General features: G+C 47.4%; 1 protein-coding gene across 3 annotated transcripts in view; it reads right to left on the bottom strand.

Moving 5' to 3' along the window:
* Positions 1 to 1,734: 1,734 nt before the first annotated feature.
* The window catches only part of RCSD1 (RCSD domain containing 1), a 79,058-nt gene continuing 65,959 nt past the window's right edge, over positions 1,735 to 14,833 (bottom strand). For 2 of the 3 annotated variants that reach the window (XM_011933395.1, XM_011933396.1), the window contains 2 exons: positions 13,270 to 13,473; positions 9,111 to 10,448 (listed from right to left, as the gene is read on the bottom strand). In XM_011933395.1, the coding sequence (XP_011788785.1) occupies positions 9,435 to 10,448; positions 13,270 to 13,473 (1,218 nt within the window). In that variant the 3' untranslated portion in view covers positions 9,111 to 9,434. Of the gene's footprint in view, positions 3,331 to 9,110; positions 10,449 to 13,269; positions 13,474 to 14,833 lie in introns of those variants that run through there. The other variant, XM_011933397.1, reaches the window with a different exon arrangement.

Below are 14,833 nucleotides of genomic sequence, written 5' to 3'. Positions count from 1 at the left end.
AGAGAGAGAGAGAGAGAGAGAGAGAGAGAGAGAGAGAGAGCCTTGGCTGCAGCTATTAAGGAAAATTCATTAAATAATTTTTAAAAAAAGAATATGGCCAACAAGAGGGAAAGCAGAGACCAATGCCATGAGAGATTCCTGACATCACTTGGGTGACTGTATTTAGGTTTGTTTTTTTCAGTTCTATGAAACTGAAAAAGGGGGAGAGATTCATTGATCCGTATAGTTCTGTTTTTCATCAACTAGTTTGAGTTGGGTTTCTGTCACCAGCAGCTAGGTGAACTTATTCATTCGGCTGTACTAAACACATACCTAATCAAGAAAACCTAATGAGAAGATGATGAACTGGTTGCCTTTTCACGCATTTATTTCTTTGACATATATTTATTGAACATGTATTTAACTGGTCATAGGACAAAACCTGCATGAAAAACTGGGCGTTGTTCAGGGTGAAGTCAGTGAGGAGCGTGGAGTTCTGAGGCCCCTGAAGCTTACCTAGTTCCACATGCAGCTGAAACACAATCCCAACCCCCTTTTAAATAGTGGTAGATCCCGTCAAAGCATCCAGGATTTTTTTCTTGCTCCCTCTCTGGAATAAGGAAGGACACAGTTTGAAATTCAAGCTAGACTATAAAGATAGTGGAAGAATGACTCTGACTCTTTAGCTCTGTTGATGTAGAAGAATCAGTGTTTTCTTTCAAACCCATTAAGGAAGCCTGACAGAAACAAAGTCTTCCTGGCCTGTTAATAACTTTGTGCTACTTAAAACACAGATGAATTTCTTTAATCCCAAATTTAGAAGTTGCAGTATCAACCATGCAAATAAAACACCTGATCATGGTTGCTTCGAGAAAGGAGAGTTTTAAGCAGTGGGGCTGCAGCACCAACAAAACTCAGTCCCTGTACTTCATGAGTTCCCTGCCAAGAGCCCCCTTCATTGATGAACAAGCCCTGGGAATGGGGTCTCTGTTTTTTTCACAAAGTAGACCAAATAATGTGACTAACAGGCGACTTGGGGGATAGAAAGGTACTTTGATGCCCACAAGCATGGTCCCACAATGTCACATTCTTGTCATTTTTACTGCCCCTTTCTCGTCTGCTACTATGTTTAGACCCTCCAGAAGAAAAATGCAGTTTCTGGCCGGGCGTGGTGGCTCAAGCCTGTAATCCCAGCACTCTGGGAGGCCAAGATGGGCGGATCACGAGGTCAGGAGATCGAGACCATTCTGGCCAACATGGTGAAACCCTGTCTCTACTAAAAAATACAAAAAACTAGCCGGGTGAGGTGGTGGGCACCTGTAGTCCCAGCTACTTGGGAGGCTGAGGCAGGAGAATGGCGTAAACCTGGGAGGCGGAGCTTGCAGTGAGCCACTGCACTCTGGCCACTGCACTCCAGCCTGGGCGACAGAGCGAGACTCCGTCTCAAAAAGAAAAAAAGAAAAAAAGAAAAATGCAGTTTCATTTTTCATATCTAAATCTCATACTTTCTATTCCATGCCTTCCTCAAGTAAAGTGGCCCTTTTCATCACACACTCATAATCATGCACACATTCACAAAGTACTTGCCCAGATAGTGCATGTGTATAAACAACCCAAAGACATATATAAATAAAACCAAGTATTGTTTAGGGGTAGACTTCTCTGTCTATAAATGGATGGTAGCTAGATTGATAGCAAGCTAGCGAGCTAGCTAGATAGACAAGTTTATAGATCTCAAAATAATTGACACACACATTTCCCAAATTCTGCTAATATCCAAAGTTTATCATAACTATGACAATATCAGTCTCAACCAGGTTACAAGTTTGTTACAAATTACAAACTACTTAAAAATAGTTTTGAAAAAAAAATATCCCAAATATTAACACTAAACACTACCCTGGAGTTAGAAAAACTGTAAATGGGATGAGGAAACTGAGGTACCAGTGGTGACGTAAGGCCTTTTTGTCTGAGAGACTGTTTTCTGAAGTCAGCGTAGGATGTAGTCTAACAGACCTCCAGAAGAAGAATTCTTCCAGCTACCAAATCAGCACATTGAGACATTAAAATACTCAGATCAGAATAAGGACCAACACTAAGTTTAAATGTGTATTTGGATTAACATTTTTCAGCAGAAGTGCATGAAGATGGGAGAGGATATAAGTCAAAGACTGGGTAGTCAGGCGCCCTGTCCCTTGCAGAACCTCCTACACCCACCAAACAGAATATTAAAGCAAGAGCTACCCAAGAAGAAGAGACTAAAGACCCCAACTCACTCCTCCTGTGTTGGCCAGAAGAACCTGGGCTGTGAGTCAAGAAAAGCTTCCCAGGGAAACTAAGAAAAATGTTTTAATTATGTAGCTTGCACATCATGGTACTCAGGGCACCTCCCAGGAAACATCTAATCCACGCTCAACGATTCTGGAAATGCAAATTCATCCTCACAGGATCAGTCGGACAGCCGCCATTATTCAGGTATCACTGCTTTGCTTTCAGGAGGAGATGCAATGCGGGACATGAAACCTCCTGCCATTCTGCCTCGTCATGGGAGTTCTCCACATTCTCAAGGGCAGGAGAAGGGAGTGAGCCAAGGCAGCGACCTCCCATGGTGGTTACCAACTGGAAAAGCACAGGGCAGGTAAAGCTACTGAGAATGGAGCAGACACTTTTTTTTTTTTTTTTAATGTTTCAATCATTATCTCTTCCAGTCCAATGTTTTAAAGACTGGTTGGCCAGTTCAAATTTGGACCAAGTTGAAAAGTTGTCTCTAGGGTTTTGATACAATTTAGGGTCTTCTGTAACTTACAGGATTTCTATTTTATGTTTATGGCCACCTAAAATTAGTTTTTAACTGATATTTGAGAACCATAAACACTTTAGAACAATAAAAAGGAACTTTACCCAAGCAAATCTGATAAGCTAAATCAGAGCTCAGGTCGGAGGTCGGAGGTCGGAGGTCGGCTGCAGGGATAGGTGGGTGTGGATAGCGTCCAGGGCTCCACAGGCTGACCAGTGCCCCTGGGACTCATCGCCACACGGCATTGTTTTAAGTAAGTTGTTGTTTAACCAAGTCCATCAAATGACATAAACTCAAACTGATAAAAGTCTGCTGCCCTCAGATCCAGTCTCCATCTGCGAGGGAACATTTGGTGTGGAGGCCAGGATATAATCCACCCTGTGTCTTCAGGCTGACTCCAGACTCTCAGCACATTCTGCCTCTGCAATGCCTTCGTCTGCTGCTGCTACGACTGTTGCTGCTACTTGCAAAGAGATGTGTCCAGCAACTTCATCACTGGGGCACAATGAGTTAGCTGTTCTTCACATTTTAGTGTCCTGGACAAGAGTGTCATCCTGTGAACAGGGGAGGAAAGAATTAATTAGGAAAATGGTGAGGAAATCCTGACACTCAGTATCCCTCCTCAGGGATGCTGGATCAGGCAATAGTAACAGTAGGAGTAGTAGTAAGAATGATAGTCATAAGAATGCTATGTGCCCGACTTAGTTTTTTTTTTTTTTTATGCATTGACTTATTTAATCCTCACGAAAGCAATATGAGGTAGGTACTTCTATTAACTCTGTCATAGGTGAGGCAATGAAAGCACAGAGAGGTTATATCCCCTAGGTCACACAGCTAGTAAGTGATGAAGTCAGGATTTTAACCTAGAGATCAGAGCTTGAGTCGTCAAGTACCAAGTGACCCCGCCCACCCCTTGATGCCTGAGTTCCCTCTATCTTGGCCTCTTACCTATTCACTCATTCCCATTCAATGTGCTCTCCTGAAACTCTGCTCAAGATTCTTTGGCAGCATATAAATGGAAAAAGGACAGAAAGAGTTGAAAATAAAAGACTAACACTTGAGTAAAAGGACAGTAAAGTAGCTTTTTATTCAACGGTCATTCAGAAGGTATTACTTCGAGATCCTTCTGTGCTAGGAGCTGTACCAGGACTCCAGCTTCGTTTCCATCAGTTCTTTAGCTGAGAAATGGAAACATTTGGGAATGTAACCACAGTACAAGATGGGGTGTGATGTGGACCATCCTAATGGATTATACTGAGCAGGGGGGCATTTGTCCTCAGAGCAATCAGAAAAGGCCTGTGGAGGGAAAGATAGAGGTGTGGTGAGAGGACTTCCAGGTAACAGTGAGGGCTGGGTTTAAGCGGGCTGCAGGCAATTTCAGCTGCTGTGCAGGGATTTGGGCAAAGAGGCTGCGGGAGTGGATGAGGGGATGCCTTGCCTACTGTGGAATGGTGGAGGGTGCAGGCTGGTTGGAGCCCCAGCCACGCTATTGAGGGGCATGGAGACAGTAAAGGTTAGGCAGGTGGCAAAGCCCAGCCTGTGGAGGAGCACGAACTCCATTTTTCAGTGGGCAGTATCAAAGGGTTTGGGATAGAAGAGCAGACAACCTATGGTATTTATAGGAAGAGGAATTTGGCAATGATGTGTAGGGTGAGTCTGGAGACCAGGAATTCTGTTAGGAATGAGTCGTAATTGTAGAGATAGAAAAGAAAGGCTAGCACTGGTATCATCATAGAGATGGGGTTGCGCCATGTTGCCCAGGCTGGTCTCCAGCTCCTGGGCTTCAGCGATCCTCATGCCTCGCCTTCCTAAAATACTGGGATCACAGGTGTGAGGGACTGTGCCTGGCCACAATTCCATTACTGATTGAGCTCCCACAAAGCGCTGGTCGTGCTCGGGGCTGGGGAGGGTCAAGGAGGAGAAGGGGGAAAGGGGAGAAGGAGAAGGAGAGGCAGAGGGATCTCTGGGGAGGACAGTTAATGTGTCTGAGGGATGATTGAGGTGGGAATGCAGGGAGTGCGTCCCCAAGAGAACTGAGAAGAAATAAGGGCCAAGAACTGAGTCTGTTGACCTGCCAGTTAACCAGGAGGGAGAAGAAAGAAAGAACAAAGTAAACACTACAAAGTTACAAAGTAGGGGATTCTCAAGAGAAGGATGTATTTCATCAGCTCAGGGAGAAAAGAATTTCAAATCAAATGTTGAGAAAACAAGAGGAATGACTTGGAAAGTAATTCAATTAGGCAATTAGGAAGTCAGCACTTATCGTTAATACAACAAAGTCTCAGATTTGATGTCCAAACATTTCGAATGTCTTTGTTTGGGTAAGTTAGTCTCTGGCATAGCTGAGTGCCCTACACAATACAGGATACATAATGAGTGTTTGAGAAACACTTACTAAATTTTTATTTATGCAGTTATTTGTTTTTAGACGGAGTCTCTGTCGCCCAGGCTGGAGTGGCTCGATCTCAGCTCACTGCAACCTCCACTTCCTGGGTTCAAGTGATTCTCCTGCCTCAGCCTCCCAAGTAGCTGGGACTGCAGGCTCGCACCACCACCCCTGGCTGATTTTCGTATTTTTAGTAGAGACACGGTTTCACTATGTTGGCCAGGCTGATCTTGAACTCCTGACCTCAAGTGATCCGCCCGCCTCAGCCTCCCATAGTGCTGGGATTACAGGTGTGAGCCACTGTGCCTGGATAACACTTGCTAAATTTATTTAAAGTATTAGAGTTGTATCTGATTCTGTGCCCTCTTCCCAGGGCAACTTTTCCTTATAAACAGAATCCTAAGTGCAGTGACTTGATACGTCCAGCCTGCCTGTGATCGAAATCCCTACGGTGGCTCCTTCTTTCAGCATGACATGTTAAAACGCTTGTGAGGGGCAACCTAACAGTAAGGGAACGCTTTATAGTGCTTCTACACATCTGATGCCTTTGGCGTATTTGTGGAACTTACCTGTTTTCTCTCGAAGAACAAATTGCTCCTGTCTTTGTGCTTCACATAGCACCCTTCGAGGGCAGAATCCCATTTATTCCACTGCCTTGTCGTTATTTGTTTATGCCTCTGTCTTTTTCACTTTTGACTCCCAGTATCTCACATACTGGTAGGGATAACGGGTGCTTATTAAATGCTGATTGCATGAATGCAACCATAATTAGTTTGTCTGATCAATCTATTTCTACCACCAAGGAACAAGATGGGAATTAGGTTAGGGAGTTAGAAAACTGCTTAGAGGTGTGTGCTGCCTCTGGGGGATCCAGGAAAGACCGGGGACAGGCATGGGTGCCTAAGGAGGCCCATAACTCAAGGGGCCAACCTTGTAATTGTTTTCACTGATGATTCCTTTTGCACTAGTGACTCAGGCATTTTGATTCTGACCTTGACCTGGTTTAAGAGGAACAGGGAGGACTGGAGAACCAGTGCCCTCTTCCAGATTAAACAAATTATGCACACGTGCACAGGTACTTTGTAAGCAGTTTATTCTGATGATGGGGCAGGTGCCTAATATATCAACATTGATAGAGCCCTGTGACTATGGACAACTCCTGTCCTCTCTCAGAGCCTTGGTTTCTTTGTCTCTCTAGACTAGGCTGGGCGTGGTGGCTCACGCCTGTAATCCCATCACTTTGGGAGGCTGAGGTGGGCAGATCACTTGAGGTCAGGAATTCAAGACCAGCCTGGCCAATATGGTGAAATCCTTATCTCTACTAAAAATACAAAAATTAGCCTGACATGGTGGTGCAGGCTTGTAATCCCAGGTACTTGGGAGGCTGAGGCAGGAGAATCACTTGAACCCGGGAGGCAGAGTCTGCAGTGAGCTGAGATTGTGCCACTGCACTCCAGCCTGGGTGACAGTTTTTGGCAAGACTCCATGCCAAAAAAAAAAGATACTAGGCAGTTGGGTTAAGTGGCATCTCAGAGATGACTAAGAGGAAAAGCATTCCTTTCATTCCATTCAGAGGTGGAGGTGGAGCTACTCTTTCTCAACCTGAGCTGCCTGTTTAGGAGGAGTGTGCTCCTGAGGGTGCTGGGCATTCTCTTCCCCTGCCCAGGGCTCTGTCGGGAATATGGAAGTGGCAAGGCTTGAGAGATTACCAGTGAGCCTGCCCCAGAGCTCCTGGAGTTCCTGCAGGAAGACTTCTTCTATCTGAGACCTCCCTGAAGCAGCCCTCTTCCCTACTAGCTTTTCAACCAAAGTGACTTTTTCAACCCTTCAGGATTGGAAGATGCTGTCAGTGAAATGGGGAGGTCTCCTGGCAAGGCATGTGTCTCCTAACCTGAAAATAAGATGTGGCAACCACTGGCAGGTGACTACTTGGACCCAGTGACTTCATCCTCAAAAAGGACTAACAGTTTGGGGAATATATTTGCCTTCTGTAGAGCTGGTGGAATCTCTCAGTTCCAGAAGATTCTAAATCTAATGACTGCTTACGTAGAATGGAAAGTGTTAAAGAAATCTGGAGCACCTCTGCCTGACAACTTAACCCAGGGGTCTCAGTCATACTTTATGAGTCTTTGGGACTCACACATTTTTCTCCCTGATCTAGCATGAGTGGGAATAATGTGAGGGCCCCAGGAGATCCCCTAAACACATCAATTCCTCTTATACCTGTACTTCTATCATTAGAGAGTATTTCTTTTGGGTCAATTTCTGTCTTCCTTCAAAATTCATTCATTCACTCAACAAAGATTTTTTAAAGAACTTACTATGTTCCAGGTTCTGTAGCAGGTGCTGGAGATGCAGTGAGGAAAAGGAGTAGAGAAAGACAATTAAAAAATACACAGGAGAATTTCAAATAGTGATGTCTTCTATGATGACGAAGTAGAATCGTGGGAGAGAGTAACTCATGGGGTGGAGGGAGGTCCGCTTAGACTGAGTGGCACAGACAGGCCTCGGTGAGAAGGGACCATCTGAGCTGAGCTCTGAGCTATGGGTAAGAAGCGGCCCTGCAAGGATCAGGAGGAACGTCCCACACAGAGGGGACAGCAAGGATAGAGCTCTGAAGTGGGAATGAGATTGCTGTATTTGAAGAACAAAAAGACCTCAGCATGGCTGGAGCACAGTGAAGGGGAGAGTCAGGGAGAGGTGGGTACATCCAATCCAAACCCCTAGTACCGGTGAATGTGACCTTATTTGGAAAGAGGTTCTTGGCAGATGTAACTAAGAATCTCGAGACAAGATCATTCTGGATTTAGGGTGGACCCTACATCTAATGACTGACATCTTTATAAGAGGGAGGAGGGGGACTTTGAGACACACAGTAACAGTGAAAGGCCATGTGATGGAGACGGAGGCAGAGACTGGAGTGGTGCATCTATACACCAAGAGATGCCATGAATTGCAGCAGCCACCAGGAGCCGGAGGAGGCAAGGGAGAATTCCAAGGGTTGCAGGCAGCCACCAGAACTTAGGGGAGAGGAACAAATTCTCCCCCAAAACTGCTAGAGGCAACCAACCCAGCCAACAACTTAATTTTGGAGGCCTCAACTGTAGAACTATAAGAAAGTGTATTTCTATTATTTTACACCACCAAGTTTGTGGTAATTTTTTTATGGCAACCCTAATACAAGAGGAGAATAATTTTAGCAAAGAGCAGTTGATCTAAAAGACAAATCAAACCTGCTGGCTGCTGTCCAGAGAACGAATTATATAGGCAGGGGAAAAAAATAAAAGTGGAAGCAGGGAGCCAAAAAAGAGACTGCTGTAGCAGGAAGCTGATAGTGGTGTGAGTAAATAAATGCATGCATGGATGAATGCACTAACAAAAGTGAAGGGGGAAACAATTGTGGGTGACTGACTTGATGAGATTGTTAGGGACTCTGCAGGGCTGGTTCTGCTCTTATTTATTTATTTATTTTTTTGAGATGGAGTTTCACTCTTGTTGCCCGGGCTGGAGTGCAATGGCGCAATCTCGGCTCACTGCAACCTCTGCCTCCCAGGTTCAAGTGATTCTCCTGCCTCAGCCTCCCTAGTAGCTGAGATGACAGGCATGTGCCACCACGCCTGGCTAATTTTGTATTTTTAGTAGAGATGGAGTTTCTCCATGTTGGTCAGGCTGGTCTCAAACTCCCGACCTCAGGTGATCCGCCCACCTCGGCCTCCCAAAGTGCTGGGATTACAGGCATGAGCCACCACACCTGGCCTGGTTCTGCTCTTGAAGCATAGATAGGTGGGCTCAAGATGGGTTTCCTGGGAGTTGGTGGGAAGCAGACCGGTGTAGGGGAAAGGGCCAGTTAGCGCAGGCCCAGGCAGAAGAGCATGGACTGAGTCACTCCGTCCTCCTCATGTACAGCAGATGCCCAATTCTTGAGAGAGAGTGAACGTCCCAACATCACATACAGCCTCTTTCTCTGAGGGCCAACTCAAATGCTGCCTTGGCCCTGAAGCATCCCCAACTTTTTGTCCCATCCACACACAAATTGTTTCTGCCACCCTTGCACTTTGGGCTTCCCTAGCCATGCCCCCTGTCCACTGCCCTATTCCACCTCGTTCATGCACGGGAAAGAGCTGCTGGTCTCATGTGCTAAACTGAGATGATTTTTAGAAAGGAGCTCCCCTTTCTTTTTCATCTCTGGATCCCCTGCAGCAGCACGCCCAGGCTCCTGCACTCAGCAGGCTTCCATAGAAGCCTCAGTTACTGAGCCGTGCCGAGGCTCGGTCATTCCACACACACCCAGAAACTTGCCAGAACTCCCAAGTCAGCGAGAAGCTGGCAAGAGCGCAAGACACACTTCCCCTTTGTGTCCTTTTGTCCCCTCAGCCTCAGTGACAGCCTTTCTCCAACCAGTTGGCACGAGGCAGGAGCCTGGCACCTTTGTTTCTGCATATTGAGCTGATTTATGAAGGGATGTATGGAACAGGGCATGTGACGGACACACACCCTGGTCCTGGCACTGACTTCTGCGTGTGAACCGGCCAGACCACCTACCTCTGGCTTGGGGACCGCTTGCTCGCTCTGGACCTCACTGCTGGTCTCCAGCTGGGCAGGAGCGGTCTGGGGGCTGCAGCCTGGCTCAAGCACTGCCCCTTCCTGTTGTTTTTCCTTGCCTTTCTCCTGCTTGGGGACATCACCGCCCTTCACTCCTCCAGGGGGACTATGGGGGGTCTCCTTCCCTGCAGCTCCCTCCTCCGGCTTCTTTGTTTCTTGGCTCTCCTGTTCAGGTCCCGCCTCTTCATTTTGCACCCTCTCCCCCTTCACCTCTGCAGCCTTTTCCATCTCTTCTTCCTCTCCAGCTGGCTTTTCCTCCCTGGGGCTCCCACACCTATTTTCTGCCTCTGGGCCAGAGGTCTGGGGTGCTTCCGGGGCCTCCTCCCGGGCCGGGTGCTGGCCGTCCACGTCCTCTGAACTCCGCCTGGCCTTTTCGCCGTTCTTGGCTTCCTCTGTGGCCCTGTCCTCCTCCTGCTTCTCTGTCCTGCTGGGTGACCTCCTCAGAGGAGGCTTTTCAGCGGGCCCCAGGGTTCTCACTCCCTCTCCTGCTGCCCCCTCACTGGACGAAGGGGATCCTGGGGCCTTGCTCTTGGATGGGAACACCTCATCCCCATCCTCCTCCTTAGCACCATTCTCCTGAGATGACTCCGCCGCCCTGAAATCTCCAAGTTCCCCACAGTCTGACTGCGACCTTCGGAATCGCCTGGAGGGAGGGCGCCTTTTGATTGAGCCCCTTGTCCGCACCTGGAAGAAAGTGTTAAGGAAAATTATCCAAAATCCATAAAAAAAAAAAGGCCAAGAGGAGGGCTGTATGAGCTTTCAATGTCAGTCTGGTGCACTGCTTCACAAGTCCACGCAAGGACCATTTAATTTTCCAGGAGAACGAATCATTGTTTACTATTTATTATAGGTTAGAGTCATGTGGGATTGTGAAATCCCATGGTGACCTGCAGACTTATATTTTGTGAAGATGCAAATGCTTCCCATTAAGTAAAAAACAAAAACAAAAACTCATGATTTTATTACACTGTAAAACGTTAACCAGTTTGGTGTCTAATTTAGCAATTTTATTCTGACACTTAAAAAAAATTGCTGCCAGGCATGGTGGCTCACACATGTAATCCAGCACTTTCGGAGGCTGAGGCAGAAGGATCACTTGAGCTCAGGAGTTCAGGATCAGCCTGGGGAACATAGCGAGACTCCATCTCTACTAAAAGTAAGAAAAATTTGCTAGGTGTGCTGATGCACGCCTGTGGTCCCAGCTACTTGGGAGGCTGAGGTGGGAATATAGCTTGAGCCTGGGAGATGGAGGCTGCAGTGAGCTGTCATCACGCCATGGCACTTCAGCCTGGGCAACACAGAAAGACCCTGCATAAAAAAAAAAAAAGAAATTGTCTAATTGTCTATAAATGACCAGTTCTTCAAATGCTATTTTGGTAAGTTTTACCATCTTACAAGTTTCCTCAAAAATTGACACGTTGAATAAAATCTTTCTCTATTTTGTGTAAGAGTCAGATTTTTATCTTGTGAAGATGCAAAAATGCTTTCTATTCAGTAAAAAAGATAACATGATTTTACTGCACTGTAAAATTTTGAAAAATTTGAAAATTGAACTTTTGGAAATTATACTTTGACAAAGATGAATCGCACCAAGAAGAATATTAGAGACCTGCTGATGGTCAGGCCCTGGTGCAGGGACCTCAGGGGTGCTAAGCTGGACACCTGGTGACTAGCTTCCTCTCTTGCCTGACTCTGCCCTTCCCATCTCCCATGAAGCTGGCTGATACTGGGAAACCTGAGCAACCAGATTCCTTTGCTTCTAGAACTCAGGTCCACCACTGTCAGAAGCTGTTCCCCAGGAGCACCAGCAGAGCTGACTGAAGGTGATCTCTCTGGGAAGCATGTGAATCTCAGAATCGGGCCTCTTCTCAGCTCATCAGACTTAGTCAAAGGTGCAATGGAAATGTTCACATCAGATACCCTATCTACTAGAGTGATGCATCCTTTAAAAATTAGTATGTAAGTGGGCTGGGCGTGGTGGTGCACGCCTGTAATCCTAGTACTTTGGGAGGCATAGGCCAGCGGATCACTTGAGCCCAGAAGCTGCAGGAGCTGGTTGAAGACATGGCAAAACCCTGTCTCTACAAAAATTACAAAACAAGGCGTGGTGGTTCATGCCTGTAGTCCCAGCTACTAGGAGGCTTGCTTGAGCCCAGGAGGTGGGGGTTGCAATGAGCCAACATCTCACCACTGCACTCCAGCCTGAGTGACAGAGGAAGACCCTGCCTCAACAAAACAAAACGAAACAAAACAAAACAAAATAATTAGTTTGTAAAATAAATTTTTGTAAATGTTATTTTCCCACTGATGCACATTTTGGTATTTGTCAATCCTAGTTCCCCATCTAAGAGGTTTGGAACGAATACTTGGTTTATCAGGGCCTCCCAAGACCTTTCCTGAGACCATGATGGGGTCAGCTCTGGAAGGTATCAAGGCCCCAGCCCTTAGACCAGCAGGGTTCCAAAATAACTTCCCCTTGCTGCTGTCAGAAGGCTGAAGCCTCCAGGCATTATGACCAGGTAGCAGCTCCTCGCTCCCTCCCTTACCCTGTGAGAAGATGGCTCTCTGAAGGTTCCTCTCTGCTTTCAGGGGTCTCCATCACCCTGGCTGGGGAACTTCCACTCTGGCCCTAGCCCACAGGCTCAAGCCTGCCCAAACCCCTCCTTACCACTAGTTTATTTCCTTGAGCCCTCCCTGTTTTTACACATTTGACTTTTTTTTTTTTTTTTTTGCTAGCTGGACTTCCTAGAATGGCCTAGAAGATCTCATTTCTCCATCATTAATTTTAAAGCCGCACCCATTTAGCATTCCCTGGCACCAGACCCCTGGAAGTCTTGGCCCCTGCTTGGCCCTGGCCCACATTTGTTGGCTACCTGCTTGGCCTGTATCTCTGATCCTTACCTCCTCCCAGCAGGGCCAGGGATGTGATGAAAGCTCACACAGAGGACCAGGGTTGCATCTGTAGAAATGCACCCTGCCGTGTCATTTTTGCAAAGGGAACAGTTTGGATGTTCTTTAACTGGGGCAAGCTGCAGGAAGCATGATTTGAGTCCACACTGGGACACTTAGGACTATTCACACCAGGCCAGACAGGATGTTTTGGAGTTCTAGGGATGCTGCCTAGCATTCTGTGCGAATCACTGATCAGGCCTTTAGCTTTTGCGTTCAGCTTTTGACATTAATGAACCATGCAGCTGGGATCAGTCGTGAATTTCCATACCTGTCTCCGCAAAGGAGAGAGCCCACCATCCCCCAAGCTTGTCTTGGGGTCGAATGGCATAGTTATAGGGAGAGGAGATGAGCCAGTCAGTCGAGGAAGAAGGTTATCCTAGTTCAGGAATCACTTGCAAAGGAGAGGAGAAATTTCACTCGGGTTAAAACGCAGCTCTGAGAATAACTCCGAACATTTCCTCCTTTCTCCAGGACAACAAGGTAGAGAAAATTCAGGGGTGCCAGAGTCCACATTTCCACAGACACACCGCCATAATCTGGAGCTAGAATTTACCTTGTTGTAACAGGGCAGATGACTGCCTTCAGGGGGCTGGTCGAAGCTGACAGGCACCTCCTCTGCCTCGCTGGGCCGAGACCGCACACCAGGGCTACTAGGGGTAGAAGGTGGGCTGTGAAACGGCGACACCATGGCCTTGAGTCCAGGACTCTTGGGTGAGGCCCCAGGCAGCAGAGCAGCTGGGTCAAAGGTTAAATTGGCCTGTCAGGGAAAGATGAAAAATTTCAAATAGGACTGGGGAGAAGATGAGAGCCTCTACTTTAGCTTATTGCTTACCTGGCCTCAGGCCTGGTTGAGAATAGGTAACACCAGGCTTTTCATGCTAATTCCCAATCCATTATCCCCTGCCCCATCACGGCCTGCTCTTGGAAAGCATTGCCTACTGTATCCTCCTTCCGCTACCTGGCTTGCCACAGGCTGCATTCCAAAATGCTCAGCCAGCACTGATGAGGATCCAACAAAAATGTCCCGGAACAAGCCCAGCTTATCAACAAAGTGGCGAAGCAGCAGCTGCCAGGAGCACCTATGGTGCCAGGATCTCACAGGAAGTCAGGCTCTGTGATCGCTTTTCTCATCAGAGTCAATAGTACTCACTCCCACTGGATGCCTACTATTGCCGGGCACAGGTAGCCGTGTCCTGCACAGCAACCCCACACGTTCAGCTGTGTTCTCATTGCACAACCAAGGAAGTGGCTAAGGGATCTGCCCTGAGATTCACACCGGGTCTGATTCTTCCTCAGCCTCCGGGTATCAGGTTCCTTCTTAACAGACGGCAGAGTGGTGAACACAGCAGGCCGCTGAGCTCCTCCAGGAAGAAGGCAGCAGGACACACCACAGTATGAGCCACCACTTGGGGTATCAAGGTACAGGTGTGACCCGATCAAAATGAAAGGCGGCCAAATGGGAGAGTCACCCAAAGGTAACGAAAGCCTCAGGGAGTCTTGAGTTTGGTTGGGGAGGAGGCAGATGGTCCCAGATGCCCGAAGGTGTCCACGGGGGGAACGTGCGTGAGTGTCCAATCCTCTTTAAGGCCATCTAGGGGCGCTTCTCCTGCCCTCGACATTCCTAAATCACCGCAGAGCTGCATCCCGCAGACCCTGTGGCAGTGCCGAACCAGGAGACAGAGCCATTCTGAGACTTCACAGAGAAGGGCCGGAGTGTGAGGAGCAGACGGTGCAACGGGAAGTACATGGGTTTTCCACACCGACAGATCTGACTTTAAATACTGGATCTTTCACTTAGTAGCAGTGTGACCTTCAGGCCTTCAACAAGTCCAACAGCCTTTCTGAATCTCAGATTCTTTGTCTGTCCAAACCTCTTGTCCTGACTTCCAAAGTCTTTTCTATCTGGTCCCTGTGTACTCTTTCCTGCCCCACACTCACACCCTCTCCCTCCCGGCTCCCCTTGGCCACCTTCCCACCTCCCACCAGCCAGACTCTGCTGTCCTGGAGACCTCCTATGTATACTTTAGGACTTGCAGACTTGAAAGCATTGCACACATTTAGAAGGGTGTTAGTGTTTTCATTGTGATCTTAAGAAAGAAGGTATCATACAGACAAGA

This window comes from Colobus angolensis, unplaced genomic scaffold (genome assembly GCF_000951035.1).
Source record: "Colobus angolensis palliatus isolate OR3802 unplaced genomic scaffold, Cang.pa_1.0 Scaffold126, whole genome shotgun sequence".
Lineage (NCBI taxonomy): Eukaryota > Metazoa > Chordata > Mammalia > Primates > Cercopithecidae > Colobus > Colobus angolensis.
This window is presented reverse-complemented; position numbering and strand designations above follow the sequence as displayed.